This window comes from Stigmatopora nigra, chromosome 8 (genome assembly GCF_051989575.1).
Source record: "Stigmatopora nigra isolate UIUO_SnigA chromosome 8, RoL_Snig_1.1, whole genome shotgun sequence".
In the NCBI taxonomy this organism is placed as follows: domain Eukaryota; kingdom Metazoa; phylum Chordata; class Actinopteri; order Syngnathiformes; family Syngnathidae; genus Stigmatopora; species Stigmatopora nigra.
Window position 1 is genome coordinate 6,060,725 of NC_135515.1, and position 15,607 is coordinate 6,076,331.

The 15,607-nt window shown below is 40.8% G+C and overlaps 3 protein-coding genes across 4 annotated transcripts; all 3 read left to right on the forward strand.

The window, feature by feature from the left end:
* Positions 1-106: 106 nt before the first annotated feature.
* LOC144200034 (ADP-ribosylation factor-like protein 14) lies at positions 107-1,423 on the forward strand. Its single transcript, XM_077721916.1, has 2 exons — positions 107-722; positions 1,003-1,423. The coding sequence occupies exons 1-2, from the start codon at positions 408-410 to the stop codon at positions 1,297-1,299; spliced, it is 612 nt and encodes a 203-aa protein (XP_077578042.1). The 5' UTR covers positions 107-407; the 3' UTR covers positions 1,300-1,423.
* Positions 1,424-2,073: 650 nt separating this feature from the next.
* Positions 2,074-11,655, forward strand: kpna4 (karyopherin alpha 4 (importin alpha 3)). Its single transcript, XM_077721914.1, has 17 exons — positions 2,074-2,310; positions 4,984-5,028; positions 5,205-5,294; positions 6,269-6,298; positions 6,404-6,456; positions 6,567-6,662; positions 6,849-6,934; positions 7,210-7,296; positions 7,393-7,568; positions 7,656-7,700; positions 7,785-7,916; positions 7,993-8,121; positions 8,669-8,773; positions 8,860-8,931; positions 9,013-9,175; positions 9,266-9,357; positions 9,515-11,655. Exons 1-17 carry the CDS (start codon positions 2,242-2,244, stop codon positions 9,605-9,607), a joined length of 1,563 nt encoding a protein of 520 aa, XP_077578040.1. The 5' UTR covers positions 2,074-2,241; the 3' UTR covers positions 9,608-11,655.
* A 763-nt stretch (positions 11,656-12,418) lies between these two features.
* On the forward strand, positions 12,419-15,597 carry trim59 (tripartite motif containing 59). 2 transcript variants are annotated; one of them, XM_077722385.1, is made up of 5 exons: positions 12,419-12,687; positions 13,364-13,622; positions 13,707-13,928; positions 14,566-14,775; positions 14,899-15,597. In XM_077722385.1, exons 2-5 carry the CDS (start codon positions 13,368-13,370, stop codon positions 15,442-15,444), a joined length of 1,233 nt encoding a protein of 410 aa, XP_077578511.1. In that variant the 5' UTR covers positions 12,419-12,687; positions 13,364-13,367; the 3' UTR covers positions 15,445-15,597. The 2 variants fall into 2 exon arrangements, with proteins under 2 accessions (XP_077578511.1, XP_077578510.1); XM_077722384.1 differs by having other exon boundaries at positions 13,367-13,622.
* Positions 15,598-15,607: the final 10 nt, after the last annotated feature.

Consider the following 15,607-nt stretch of genomic DNA (forward strand, 5'->3'; position numbering starts at 1 on the left):
ATTGCTATGTAAATCATTCACTACCAGCCTATGTTTGCATTTTAGAGTAAGTACGTCAGTTCAACAATCCGGATAACCCAAACAAGGTCTTCCGTTTATTTTGGAGCTGAATGACAGACCGAAGCAGGTGTGAACCGACTCTAGTAACCAGAGTACAAAGTGCACGTCACACATCATTTTCGCACAGTCACTTTTCATATAAATAGCCTTACTGAAAGCTACGTCTTACCCCTGGAGAACCCCGTCACAACAGAAGGGCGGGATCACATTAAACTAGTGTTCATAAAGCATAGTGACTGCATACTGAGCTTGCAGACTGACAGCACTGCAGGCACCCACTGGGTGCCAACTTTGCCTTACACAACAAAACCGAGAGAGCAGCCCATTCCACTTTTTTTGGATCAGACATGGGGATGCACGGCTCCAAGCCTCGGAGGCAAGCGCAGGTCCTGATGCTGGGTCTAGACCAATCCGGGAAGAGTACTTTGCTTTACAAACTCAAGTACAATGAGAGTGTGGTGACCGTGCCCACTGTGGGTTTCAATGTGGAAACTCTGGACACGGAAAGGAGCTGCCCGGGTCTCACCATTTGGGATGTGGGCGGCCAGAGGAAGATGAGGCCTCACTGGAAGCATCACTACGCCGACACGGCTGGGCTTGTGTTTGTGGTGGACAGCGCCGAACCTGGGAGGATGGACGAAGCCCGCAAAGAACTTCATCGGGTAATTATTGCTTCTGTTTTAATGCGGTTGATTTGTAGTATATAAAGTGTTGGGGCTGCACTGCAGAGTTGCACTTAAAAGGATGCCGTTTAAATGTATGATGCATTGTGGGAATGCGATTTATGGGGTTTTCCAAACCAAGATTCTGACAAATTCTTAAAGAATGCTACAAAAATGTTAATGTTGACACAGGCATATATTTGACTTACCCTGAGAAATAATAATTTTACTGTAATTTACTGATGTGGCCATGTTTAATGTACTTTTTTTGCTACTCAAGGTTTTGAAGTACGAAAGTCTGCGAGGAATTCCCTTGGTCGTCCTCGCCAACAAACAGGATTTGTGCGGTGCTTTTGGCCCGGAGGAGGTTTGCCAAAGGCTGGACGTGAGGCGACAGTGTGAAGGCAGGAGGCCATGGTTCATCCAACCATCCTCAGGCATCACAGGGGCGGGGCTGGAGGAAGGCTTCAGGAGGATGGTGTACCTGATGAAGACCCCACTGAGACAAACACAAGAGGACATACAGGTCAAGATGAAGTCCAAAAACTTCTCGATCACTGCCTTGTTATGTGGCTGATAGAGGATCTTATCTGATGATTAATCCAAGCATTCCTATTTGCCTGCCTCCTCTATGATCAAATTAAAGCGTGCCATTTGAAGATCTCCACACAGCAGTCTTTGCTTCATGTGAGAAGTCTTTTTTTCCAAAACGCAGAGAAGAGAACCACATTTTGTGTCAGGACAATGACACTTAAAGAGTCCAAATGTGAGGTCACATTGCGTGACATGAGAATTTGATTCCAATGCTCGGGAGGGAGAAATGTTAAACCATACCTCAAAGTTTCTGTTCAACTGTTTAGTTCAGTCCAGGTCATGCTTTTCAGAACTATACGTCTTTGTGGAATGATTGTCTAACAAAAATCATAATGATGACAACGAGAATAATTATGTACATATGCTTTTATTAATTGTTTTTACAGTAATCTGACAGTCTTGTTTTTTAACAATGAAAATAATGTTCTTATTTATTCAAGAATATAATTACTCTGTTATAAAATGTGGAGGAACATAAAAATTGAACAATAATGCATGTAAATAAACGAGTCAATAATCCGTGATGCCATCATTTGTAATCATTTATTCATCATATAGTATGGTATTACCATACTATAAGTGTACTATAATAAGTATACTTATAAACTATTGCAACACTTCCCAATAATAATTGTTCCTTTTTAAATTTAGACAGTTTATAAAATGTAGTTGATGTCGCACAGGACGTTTTACGTCGGTTACGCCGGTGTCACGTACGTATTGGCGGGTATCTTGGACCAAACCAATGAGAGGGGAGAATCCTCCCCCACCCTTCACTCCGCCACCGGCAATCCCACAATGCATTGCGGCCTCTCCAGCAGTGTAGCAAAAAATAGTACGCTAACGAGCGAGAAAGGAAGGCTAGCATAAGTGGCTAATTCCACGAGTGAAACTAACTACGTTCTGCTTCGCCACGATCGCTAACATGGCCGACAACGACAAACTGGACAACCAGCGACTGAAGAATTTCAAGAACAAGGGTCGGGATTTAGAGGTAAAAAATGGAAGGCTCGTGCGTTTTTCGCCGCCAACTTGGTCCCCTTAGCTTCCCCTGTGACGTCGTTTCTAATTTGCACCATCGAGAACTTTGCCCTCGGGCTCTTACTACGGCCTTCACTTAAGATCCTTTTTTGAAGTTATAGCGTCGGCTTGATGTTTTTACCGCTTAGGGTTGGCTTTCTTTACACATGTATGCGTTTTACGTTATACAAGTATCAAATGGGCTACCCATACGCCTCCCCTTCGGTTCCGCTAGCTTGCAGCTACCCAGGCCTGGGTGGGCACGCTAGTCCAAATCAAGCAAGCGCGCGCCATAGATTGATATGAACACCCCCTAAATATTTGAATAAACGCTCGGTACCGCGCATTGGTGAGCAAAAGGTGGATATCGAGGACGATCTCCTTGGTTGCGATCTTAACAATGTGGCCTATCCCACATCATATCGAGGCTGCAGTTCGGCTAGCGCCTGTTAAGATCGGGAGCCGCAACCCCCTCCCTCGGCCTTAGCATAAAAACAATAGCGGGGGAGAATTAACCTCCAAATGGGGCAAATTCCATCGATTGTTAAACCAAATCTGGTTATAACCAAGCTTGAAATTGCATTTTTGATAACCTGCAATCGGATATGGTGGGAGCTCAGCTGTACGCCAGCCATCGATTGTGATGATTTACATGATTTGACGCAGTAATTGTTGCGTTTTACAAAATTCTCTTATGTATGTTTGTTTGATCAAACATTTGATTAGAATTCTCAGCTACGCCCTATTTGCTCAATAGTGAGATTTCATTTTGCAGCACTGTAACTAGGCCTGTCCACGGAAGCTGTCCTGACAGTGACTCGTCCTCGCCGTCACTGTTTTCGCAATTTATACTATTAATCAAACCAACCACGATGAGGCAGATGGAATATGACAAATGCTGGTTGTGTATGTATCTGTCTTCAAGTCTGCTAATAGCAATGTGGCACAACAAAATTCCCCAGCAACACTCAAGGATCTCTTCTGGAATGACAGTGACACCAATGTGTTATATTTATTGCACTGGATGTGTTTTTTTCACTGCAGTGAATTGGCTTCAAACAAGAAGACGTGCATGGAGGGGTCACAGTATGAGGGGGTATGCAAAAAATGATGGGGGGGGGGGGTAGAGGACAGTGCCTTGCTCCAAAGCACAGTAACTATGAATCAGGAGGTAAATAAGCATCTCCTAAAAATCAAGACAAGTAAAATAACAATAATGCAAAGGTATAACAATAATGCAAAGGTATAACAATAATGTAAATGTATAACAATAATGTAAAGGTATAACAGTCAAAAACTGTAACCGGAATGACAAGTTGTTTCAGTGCATGTACTGGGTTTAACTTACTAGGTTTCGTTACAAAAGTCAATTAAATTGGACGCCTGACATGGAAATCAATTGGTGCAAATGTCACTTGTGAATCTTGTGATGGGACTTGCACAGGTACTGCAAACACATCCATTTATTTTTCAGATCTTAAGCGGTTTTCGTCCTCATTCTTCATAATATTCTGTGCTCCAATCGAAATACAAAATTCTGTTCCAATACTAATCCAGCCAATTCCTCTAAGGCAGAAATCTCATGTGATCTTTAAAAAAGAAAGAACAACAAATACTTCTTTGTTTGTTGCGATTTTGTTCTCCGGGACTTTCCTATGGTACCAGAGTGTTGTAAAAATTATGCCGTTTTCATAAAAGAATGGGGGAGACCCTCATTGTCAAAAAACAACAATGGTAGAGTATTTTTATTCTTGGGCATTCCCTTGTTCCTTAGTAAGAATGATTGTCGTTTGGCCACATTCCATTCGACGTCACAGTTTAAGAAGATGTCTCCTTTAAAAGGCTCCCTGGGTAAAAACAAAAAATAATAACAATAATAAATATTCTACTGGATTTAACAAAGAAAAATGACTACTGATTTTCTGTAGGGGTTTTACGTGTATTATGTCCTAGTATGAGTAGTATGGTAATCCATGTGCTATATCTACAGCCTTAGTTTATGAAGTCTACAGTGTGGAGTGACAACCTGGACAAAGAACTTCTCTTTGGGCGGGACATTGATTTCTAAATTTGGAAACTCTGCTCGTTAGTTCCTCAGAAAAAAATGTGAATCATCACTGTAATTATATTTTTATTCTAAAACGCTTAAAACGGGCAACACAAGCTTAATCATTTTACAGCCTGAGTCATTTTATAGCTCCTGTGACTGTTTGGTTGCCGTCATGCTCCATCTTTGGGTGGCAGACTCTGGGGCTGTCCAAAAAAGGTCCAGCTGGCCCCATTCCTAACCCTGCTATGGACTTGGAAGTCTAGCAGAGACCAAATCTGTTGGGGGGGTGTTAGTGGCCCACCTCCAATTTGTTTGCATGGTCTTTTCTCCTGGTAGAAATTATTGGTAGTAAAACTAAACTGTCAATGTCTGTTCCAAAAGTCATACTACTGTTTGTTCCAAATTTAAATGTTTCACATTTTTTTAACGGAGGAGTCAGCATTTCGAGGCAAAATAATCTCATCAGATGTAATGGTGAATTATACCACAGATCAGATTTTTTTAACACCCTCTTTTTTTCTAATTATTTAATTATATGTTTAATTATTTGACAGCTGTCATCTAGTACCTGTGCTAATGAAAATTTTGTCTCTACAGTCTATGAGAAGACAGAGGACTGAAGTTGTGGTGGAACTGAGAAAGGTAACTAACTGCCTCCCTTCATGCGCTAAATTTCTCATCACTGTTTAGATGATACTATTTTATTTTCATATTATTTTAACCACTGTACTTGTAAATTGTTGAAGTGTTGTTCATATTAACAAATTACACGTGCATGCATGAATAAGTATAACACTATTTATTTTACTTCATAACAGAACAAAAGAGATGAGCACCTTCTGAAGAGAAGAAACGTACCCCATGAGGACATTTGCGAGGATTGTGATGTGGATGGAGATTTCAGATCGGTATGGATAATTCCTTTGTCATTGGAAAACTGAACTATTTTTTTCAATTACTTGATGACATTTAAGCAAAGTGATTAAGTTATTCAAGGGATTTTGTCATTTTTTTGGCCAACTATTTGTATTGCTCTGTTTTTTTTTTAATGTTGCCTTTAATTGCTTGAAGGTTGGTGGCACTATTCAATTCCAAACAGGTCTAAATATATTAAAGCAATCTGTCCATTTGTCTTGACTGGAACATAATGTGTTGAAAATTTAAAATCCCAATGCAAATACTCCCAGGGCATGTCTCACAAGGATTTGAGTTACTCATAGGTCAACGTTCTTTTTCATTCTAATACCATTTATGTCATTCAAGCATGATTTTCTACATTAATGTGTCTTGTGGTCGCTCACATGGTTTGTTACCCGGTAATCAGGCATCCCATTCTGAACAGAAGAGCTCCGGGCTTGGTGGCAAAGAGGCCACTCAGCACTTCAGAGATTCAATCAGGCTAACTGCTCAGTGCTGTTGAGAGGGCGGAATACAAATGGCCTACTTAGCCGTAGATCAACAATGACACGCTGCTCTGAGTCACCATGCTACAGCCCAGAGTGTCTTTTTTTTGTGTGGGAAAAGTCTGATGGCTGCTTGATTTAAATGCTTAACATGTTAGTCCCCTTTTTAATATTTAATTGCCAGTGAAGATTTTTTCTTTCTCATTTGACTTGATGCAATAAGTTTAAAACATTTTTTTGGTGGGTTGAGATATGAGTCAGCGAAATTTGGTGGATTTTGTTAAACAAGAATATTCTTCCTCATCTTGGCGTTCCGTACTTCCTGTTTGTTGGCGCATGAAAAATCAATTTGAAGGAGGATATTTTTACTCATGGAGGTTCAGAAAATGTGGGAGGAAATTTGAGTGCAATCATAATGGGGTGCCAGGAGCATTTGTGTATTTTTCATTACTAATCACTCTCCAAAATGTCATTTTCAGCAAAATACCTCTCTTGAAGCAATAGTGCAAGTAAGTCATGTTTCATTTACTTCCTTCCTTACTCTATGTTATGATCCTTTAACATTTGGTCTCTGAAAATTAAATGTGAGTTTAATTGTCATTTTTGTGCCTTAGAATGCCACCAGTGATAACCAGGGCATCCAACTGAGTGCTATTCAGGCTGCCAGGTATTAACTCGTATGCACAAGCCAGAAAAATACATATTTCTGACATAAATTAGTGCCAGTTCTCAACTGTTACAATTAATGGGGTGTTGCTTGTCACCACTGTTTTCTAGGAAATTGTTATCTAGCGACCGCAACCCTCCCATAGATGACCTCATTGAGTCTGGGATCCTTCCTATCCTGGTCCACTGTCTGGATAGAGATGACAAGTAGGTTGACGCCAATCTTTTTTTATGTTATCATTTTTATGAAGTTTAGCTATTTAATACTACCTGACTCTCATCCGATATGTCAACAGTGATACAAGTATGCAAATGTGTTTGAACTTAAACCCTCTGGGAATGGCAACTTATCCGAATGATGCACCAGAATGTATTTTTTTTTCTGTTTTGCAGCCCTTCTCTGCAGTTTGAGGCAGCCTGGGCTTTGACCAACATAGCCTCTGGAACTTCTGAGCAGACCCAAGCTGTGGTGGATTCCCGTAAGCACACTCGATTTCTCGGCCGGCCTGTAATTCTGACTGTATGGATTAAGTAGGATTATCTTTTTATTTGTTTTTGTTTATTAGGAAAGAGACCTATGATTGAAAATTATAGTGCTAGAAATCATTCAAAGCATAAAAATGTTTTTTTTTGTAATGTAAGAACGCCACAAACATGATTAGATAGTTTTTTTCTCTCTGAATTAGCACCAAGGTTCTTCTCTTGATGTGCCAACGTGTACCTCTAAATAACTCCAAGCTGTTTATGTATGCAGACGCTGTGCCACGCTTCCTGAGACTGCTTCAATCCCCTCATCAGAATGTGTGTGAACAGGCAGTCTGGGCGTTGGGTAACATCATTGGTAAGTGTACATTGTCAAGAACAAACTTACCATATCTGGGATCAGCTGTGAGATAAAAAAAAGGCAAACTGACATGGGTACACTTCTTAACTTTAGGCGACGGCCCGCAATGCAGGGACTACGTGATCGGCTTGGGCGTCGTCAAGCCCCTGCTCTCTTTCATTAGTCCCTCCATCCCCATCCCCATCACCTTCCTTCGCAATGTCACATGGGTTATGGTGAACTTGTGCCGCCATAAAGACCCACCACCGCCAATGGAGACCATCCAAGAGGTTTGTGACATTTTTGGAAAACCAATTCAGGGTTATATTGCATCTCATGAGTGGCTACACCTGACAATATCCATTTTGAATTAATAGATCCTGCCAGCTCTGCGTTTGCTGATCCACCACACGGATGTCAACGTGAGTAAACTCTACATTTGACGAGTTCGGGAAAGTCTTGCTGCCAGTTAATGATATTCAAATAATCAATGCTTCTCTCTCCAGATTTTGGTTGACACTGTTTGGGCTCTGTCCTATTTGACCGATGCTGGGAATGAGCAGATCCAAATGGTGATTGACTCTGGTATCGTCCCTCACCTGGTCCCACTGCTCAGCCAACAGGAGGTCAAAGTTCAGGTAGGGCAGTGCAGCCTGGATTCATTTAAATTTATAGTTATGTTGTATTTATGATCATTTTCCACTCTTTATCCAGACCGCTGCCCTCAGGGCTGTAGGCAACATCGTGACTGGAACAGATGAGCAGACGCAGGCGGTGCTCAACTGTGAAGCTCTCAACCACTTCCCAGCTCTACTGTCACACCCCAAGGAGAAAATTAACAAGGTAACACATACATGCGACTCCCAGCCACCCCCACTCCACTCGAGTTCTTCCATCAACACAATGTCGCTGGAAGTGATGACATCTGAGATGTGCAAGTGTGAATGTTGCGTGAAAGTTTGAAGGGGGTGGGGGGATTATATCTGTTGTAAGTTTCCACGACGGCGACGATGAGGATCACCTTCGAGGGCAGTTCAAGTTAAGCTCTGGTAGAACGGGGGGGTTGCTAGTTTGTGTGCATGCTGGTGACTGATTGTGAATGAAATTAATGGGTTGGTGGTATGAGAGTGCTGACAATCACTGCTGATATTGGAGTGCATCTGAGACCTGTCACTTTCAAATACAGAGGCCCATCTTGTGACATGGACAGTGATTATAGCCTCAATATCGCTCTCACCCCACCCACAGCACTCAAGTCTCAGACAGCATCCACTTTTTTTGTGGATGTTTGGATTCTGATCCAGTTCCTACTCAGAGGGGAACAAGCAAAACGCGTGGTGCATGACATTTTTTTTTACATTTTTGCGGATGTATCTTGTTTATCTTGTAGGAGGCAGTGTGGTTTTTGTCCAACGTCACCGCAGGAAATCAGCAGCAAGTGCAGGCTGTCATTGATGCTAAGCTAGTCCCCATGATCATTCACCTCCTTGACAAGGTAACCTGTCAGGTCGCACAAATTGTAAAAAAAAAATGTGTAAAAGACATTCAAAGCATTGTAAACTGACTGGTTTGTCAATTCAGGGTGACTTTGGAACCCAAAAGGAAGCTGCTTGGGCCATCAGCAACCTCACAATAAGTGGAAGGAAAGATCAGGTGAAGAGTCTTTTCTGCTGTCATCTGAAATGGAAAAATGTCATGAAAGTATATAGCCCTTAAAGGTCTGTTTTTCTTTAGGTCTCGCATCTGATTGAAAAGAAGGTTATTCCGCCATTTTGCAACCTGCTCACAGTTAAGGACGCCCAAGTGGTGCAGGTGGTCCTGGACGGCCTCAGCAATATTCTGAAGATGGCTGACGAAAAAGCTGAAACTATCGCCAACCTCATTGAAGAATGTGGAGGTTGGTTTACTTTCAGGCACATAGCAAACAGCCTTCTCTTTTTTTTCCTGACCCTGTTTAACTACTGATTGATGGGATTTTTCTCTGCAGGTTTGGAGAAAGTTGAACAGCTCCAGAATCATGAAAATGGAGATATCTACAAACTCGCATATCAAATTATTGATCAGTTTTTCTCATCTGATGTAAGTTAAAAGCTTTTGCCATTGTTGCCATGTATCAAGATTGATTCATTAGAAAATTGATATTTTGATTATTGTATTAAGCTTGAGCCACACCTTAATTTTTGACTATGATTGTAGTAGTCTTTGCAACTGAATATTGTTCTTTTTTTTGACTCAGATTGACGACGACACTCTGGCCCCCGAACCCATCCAGGGTGGAACTTATGGCTTCAACTCCGCCAACGTGCCAGCCGAAGGATTCCAGTTCTAGACGGCATCCGGGGCTATTCTGGAGTTTTGTTCACGATGCAGCACTCTGTTCAACATAAACAAAATTAGGCGAAAGAGAGCGAGAGCGAGCGAAAGAGAGCGAGAGTGTGAGAAATTTGATCCATTGTGCTTGGCTCGTGGGATCCATGGCTGCATCTTATCTGAGAGAGAAAAATGTGTGGATTTCATTGGGCCTTCCCGCGGGAAAATCGGCCCAAATGAAGTTTGAGTTGGCGAGTGGGTGCGAGTGAGAATGAGTGGCTACATGTTGCAACCAAAAATAGTAATAATCAAAACCAGGCAAAACACCTCCAACGAAACGTGTCCAGAGACACGGCGACACAACTTCCGTAAGTGGAGCAACGACTTCAATACCTCGACGTCCGCCCGAAGAGAACCAACGAACACAACCTGCGAACTCTTAATTACGAACGTCGACGAACCGAGCAGTCGTCGCAATCCTAGAAGGCGCCCCGCCGCCTTCCCCCGATCGGCCACGCTATCAGACATGTGTGAATGAAGCCATTGCGTACGAATGTCTGGACTCAATGCTGAGGAGCCAGGTTCATCTCCCAAAAAAAAGGACGTCCTGACGGGATACCCTCATCGTCCTCTCCCTCCGGGCTGGGTGAGAAAAGGATTCGGGCTGCGTGTCACGTGAGCGAGCGAGCGAATGGGCGGATGGGTTGTGTGTGCGTGCGCGTGACTGGAAGTGTGCGAGGACGCGTGCGGGAGACAGCAGAAGATACACAAATGCGACATCATGAGCGAGGTTTAGATGAGAAATTTGGCCTTTGAGGCTGATCCTCCAAGTCCCTGAATGGAAAGGAAGAACTTTGGATATGGGAAGAAGAAAGAAAAGAGAAGAAAAAAAATCATAGCAAGGAGAATTTTGTTTTCAGTTAAGTTGCTATTAATTGACACTGGACAATGCTAATGGCAGATGCACAAAGAAGAGGTGCAGTCTAGGAGGAGGAAGATACATTTGGTGGCTTTGGGGCTTTTATGTATGCCTCTGGCGTGTTCCTTTTTATCATTTTGTTCCTTTTTTGGTTCATTTCATTTTCCAGATTTTATTTTCATGGCTTATATAAAGGCGATCAATACAACACATTCAAATCATGACCCTAAAGCTATGCCACATCATCATACAAGCTTGATGCTGGGAAATTACCAATGAAACGAATCTGTTGAGTTTTATTTTAAATACAGTAAAATCATTGGTTTTGTTTGACATAGCTTTGACTTGATCATTAAAGGGAGAAGTGAACAATGGCCCTTTTCACGTAGGATTGTGAATCTCATAACTCTTGCATGTACTCAGTGATGGCACAGTTCCTTTTTAGGGTCTTTTTTTTTTTTAGTTTCATTAGGCTGTGTATACAGTGTAATTTTGATTTTAAGTAAACTGTGCTTAAATGTTACATGTTACCCTTTTCCTAGTCCCCACTTCCATTAGTGTCTCACTTGATAAATCTGTATGGTTTTTTGCACATGTACTGCAAAGTGAGGTCCTCAAGTCTTTGTCAAGATGGATTTGTCTGACCTGCCAGCGGCCTCTATAATATGCATCAATTCACAATTGTTCTTTATTGAATCATCTGAGATTTTTTCTTTTCAAGTGATAATTGAGAAATATTACATTTCAGGACAACTGTCTTGGTTAGACTATGAGAGACTAACCCCATTCTTTATTTTTGTTCCTTTTGTGGGTGTTCAAATCTCTTGTGGAACCATTGACAAAATTTGATGTACAAAAAAGTCATTAAGCCCCCCCGCCCCTTTCCTAAAAGTTAAGTGTCTAAACCCAACTTCGCTAAGTTTGTGTTCAACTCTGGATACATGTAACAAAATAATGAGTCCTCAAATATTCCATTGGACACCATCAGGATCCCCCCCATCAATCTTTATTAGTGGAGATATGATTATTGGTCTAAACAAAAAAAAAAGAGGAAACATTGTATACTGAAATCATGGTGGTTAACCCAAAACTTTTGAGGTGGTAGGTCACAGCTTAGGTTGTTTGAAATCAATAAATAGTGAACCCCACATTGATAAAATGTGTTATTGATTATTCTTGTCTATATGTGATTGGACTCAAATGTTATAATGGCTAACTTCAGTTGATCTAGAAATTAACTCTTTTTTTCGGGCACAAAGTATTGACATTTCACTCATACTTTTGGGCTATTTAGTGATCAACCAGCCTAACCTGCATGTTTTTTTTTTTGGCATGTGGGAGCAGACTGGAGTACCTGGACAAAACCCACAAAGTGTGGACTCACTTGGGATCGAACCTTCGATCCTAGAACTGTGAGACAGACTTGCTTACCACGTCATTTTTAATTATTATTATTATTATTATTATTTTAAATTAACATGTAATGCAAAACTAAAATACCCATTTCTAAATGAAATAGAAATTCAAATAAAACTTTAATATATATATATATATATATATATATATATATATATATATATATATATATATATATATATATATATATATATATATATATATATATATATATATATATATATATATATATATATATATATATATATATATATATATATATATATATATATATATATATATATATATATATATATATATATATATATTATATATATATATATGAAATGGTATATGTTAACTAATTTGGAGATTTGTGAGATGACAGCGATCGACGTCAATGGCACTGAAAAGTAAGTTTAATGACAACCATCCCAGTCAAAATGCATTTGTTGTCACTAGCAGTGAAATAGTTAATGTTTATTCCGCTGTTTAAAATGTGTCCAGTGATAGTTGATTGGCTGAAAAGCCCGATCACTCGCATGTGCACGAAAATTAGTTGATACGTTTCAGTTGGCTGCACATACAAACTGACTCACCGGTATCTTCACACTAAAGACGCTAAAGTGTATTTTGAGTGCGTAAAACATCCCGCAGTGACACAAGAATCGATGATTAATCACGTATAAAGAAGAGAGAGATTTTCTATAAATTGAAACCATCAGGAAACAGGAAAAGAAGTACTCAAGTAGACTATTTGGCAAAGCAACATTCAACTTTGAGAAGTAAGTAACCATATAAATGACCAAGAAGAAAATATTTTAAGCCACCAGAGCCATTCTTTTAATATGGGTAAACCTTTTGGCGATAAAAGCCAATAAAAGCCATAGCACGTGTTCATGGATAAACAACTCTGTTTTACGCATTTGAATGTAGCGCTAAACTTCAGTCTTCAATTAATCAAGTATGAAAACCTAAATATTAAGTGTAACGACTGCAATGCCATCAGCGAAGGGCGCTTTTCTCATATTGCGAAATTAACTTAAAATGCATTAACAATGATCTCCAATGCACACCTAATGGATGCGCACATTGATACCCACGTGCAAAAAGGCTTCATTAAAGCTAAAGCCTTTACATTGCATGATTGGGGGCCTACTACTACTACTACTACTGAAAACTGCTTAATTTATCCACACGTGTATTCGTTTTAAACTTCAATTTATTACACGCACGTTGACAGTCTCAAAGAAATTCTCAAAAGCTGGCTTTGTTTCAATTTAACTCCATCAATGGTACCCACAAAAACCTTTTTTTTTTTTTAAATGACAACAACAAACCGTTGCAATTCCAAATATGGAATTATTTAAGTGTACAAATCAACATGAAAATAACAAAACATGAATTTACTTTTTAAAATGACATTTAGAAATTAAATTAAAAAAAAAAACTTTTCCCCAGCAGCATGGACATTCGGGAGGAAGACCTGACCTGCTCCGTGTGTTACTCGCTGTTCTCGGACCCGCGGGTGTTACCGTGCTCCCACACCTTCTGCCTCAAGTGCCTGTTCAGCCTGGTCAACACGACGAACGCCCTCTACATTTGGCGTCCGGTGTACCCGCCCCTCAAGTGTCCTAACTGCCGCACAGTGGTGGAGCTGCCCACCTTGGGCGTGCAAGCTCTACCGACCAACGTCTCACTGCGCGCCGTCATCGAGAAGGTACGCCAAAGCATCCAAAATATCCCTCTAAACCCCCCTTTGGTGGTTGTCTTCTAAAAGTTTTTGTCTTTATTTTTTTTTTAGTACCAGCAAAACAGCAAACTGAAAGCTCGCATGTGTCCGGAACACCCGAGGGAGCCCCTCAACGTGTACTGCGTCCAAGACCGTGAGGTCATTTGTGGCTTGTGTCTGACTGTGGGCCAACACCAGGGCCACACCATCGACCACCTGCAGTCCACTTTCGACAGAGAGAAGCTGAACTTTCCGCTCCTGCTTGAACAACTCTCCGAGGACAGATGGGCGCAGGTGAGTGCCAAACAGAAGGGTTAATAGCTTCCTTCCATGTATATTGAATAGAATAATTTTATTGCATTTATATAAATGAGATTTAAAGCTTTGCCATGAAGTACACAAATAACAACTGGACAAATAAATAGCCAATAAAAAATATCAATAAATACTAACAATTAATAACTAAATCAATAAATAAGTGGTCAATAATATAAATAAGTAAGGAAGTGCAAGAATATCGACAACAAACAAATAAATAGATACATAATTAATAACTACATAATCAGAGCCTAAAAATGGTCTTTTAGAACACAAATGCAAAAAAATAACAATAAATAACTAAATAATAGATAAATAAGTTGTCAATAATCTAAATAGGTGGGGAAGTGCAAAAATATCAACAACAAACTAATAGATAGATAAATAATTAGTAACTACATAATCGGAGCCCAAAAATGGTCTTTTAGAACTCAAACGTGTAATTTTACATGTTTTCTTTGGGTTTAGTTCATGAGTCGAATCTGTGTGTTCTTTCTAAGAAAATCATCACCAAAATAGGACTTTTAAGAGTTTTTTCTATAATAGCAGCTGATGAATTGTGACAAGTCGGTATTGAAGTGTTTTACACTGGACACTGGACAATGTGTGTTAGGTGAGTGAGCTACGCGAAGAACTGGATAGGGAAAAGGCCCGCTGTGAGTCTGCGTTAGAACAGGACCGTCTGGAAGTGGATGAATATTTTTACACGGTGGAGATGACGCTGGTCAAGAAGAGGCAAGCTTACATAGATGCTCTGGACAAGGCCTTAACAGAAGTGTCGCTGTCCTACAACCCACTCATCCACAGGGTCAAGGAGCTGCAGGTGTGTACGTCTGCCCTTTTAAAAAAAAGGACATTTACACAAGCAAATGTGTAGTTTGTTATTGCCTTTGACATTTTGGCAAATAAATAGAAGGGCATAACAGTAGCGTTGATCGGTTCCCAGGAGGAGCAGGTAGACCTGGTCTCCCTTGCCGAGTCGGTGAGGAAGGAGGACTCTCCACTGGCCTTCCTGCAGAAGGTTCACACATTCAGAGAGCGAGTATACGACTACACCGTGGCCAGTCTGCCACGTGCCCCCAAACTCTCGGTCACGCCCCAAGCGGGCGATTACCTGCGCCGGCGCTGGAGCACCGTCGCCCTCGGTGAGCTGGGCGAGGCGCCGGTACCCGAGCTCTCCGCCCGGTGCACTGACGGCCTCCTGGCTCAAGACTGGTCCTTCCTGGGACCCCAAATGGTTTTGCCGTTGTTGATGCTTCTGTTGGTGATGTCGGTGTGCTGGCTTGGCGTCACTCATTTCAGCCAAGGTTCCAGGAAGCTCGTGGTACCCACCTGTGATCAGTTCACATGGGCCTATGCCCTTGCACAGATGTTCCTACAAATTTGGTACACTCATATTCTCTCCATGCTGAGAATGTTTTGGCAACAGTTGACTGACTTCTTTACAGATCTGGCATCACCGCTCGATCTCAGCCTTTTATTTACAAATTGACTTGTTTATAAAAAGAAGCATTTGGACAGTATTGCACTATTCTTCTAGATTACTCTTTAATGCTTTTTTTGTGGGTGAAATGTTTGTATGTTACTGAGAAGTTTTGTATTTTACAAAATACTAACGTTCAATAAAGTTTTTACATGTTCCTAATTCCATCTAG

Coding starts and splice junctions, on each gene's coding strand:
- LOC144200034 (XM_077721916.1), top strand. CDS start 408: ATGGGGATGCACGGCTCCAAGCCTCGGAGGCAAGCGCAGGTCCTGATG. Junction 723..1,002: donor CCCGCAAAGAACTTCATCGG/GTAATTATTGCT, acceptor TTGCTACTCAAG/GTTTTGAAGTACGAAAGTCT.
- trim59 (XM_077722385.1), top strand. CDS start 13,368: ATGGACATTCGGGAGGAAGACCTGACCTGCTCCGTGTGTTACTCGCTG. Junction 13,623..13,706: donor TGCGCGCCGTCATCGAGAAG/GTACGCCAAAGC, acceptor TTTTTTTTTTAG/TACCAGCAAAACAGCAAACT. Junction 14,776..14,898: donor ACAGGGTCAAGGAGCTGCAG/GTGTGTACGTCT, acceptor ATCGGTTCCCAG/GAGGAGCAGGTAGACCTGGT.
- kpna4 (XM_077721914.1), top strand. CDS start 2,242: ATGGCCGACAACGACAAACTGGACAACCAGCGACTGAAGAATTTCAAG. Junction 6,299..6,403: donor CTCTTGAAGCAATAGTGCAA/GTAAGTCATGTT, acceptor TTTGTGCCTTAG/AATGCCACCAGTGATAACCA. Junction 8,932..9,012: donor TAAGTGGAAGGAAAGATCAG/GTGAAGAGTCTT, acceptor GTTTTTCTTTAG/GTCTCGCATCTGATTGAAAA.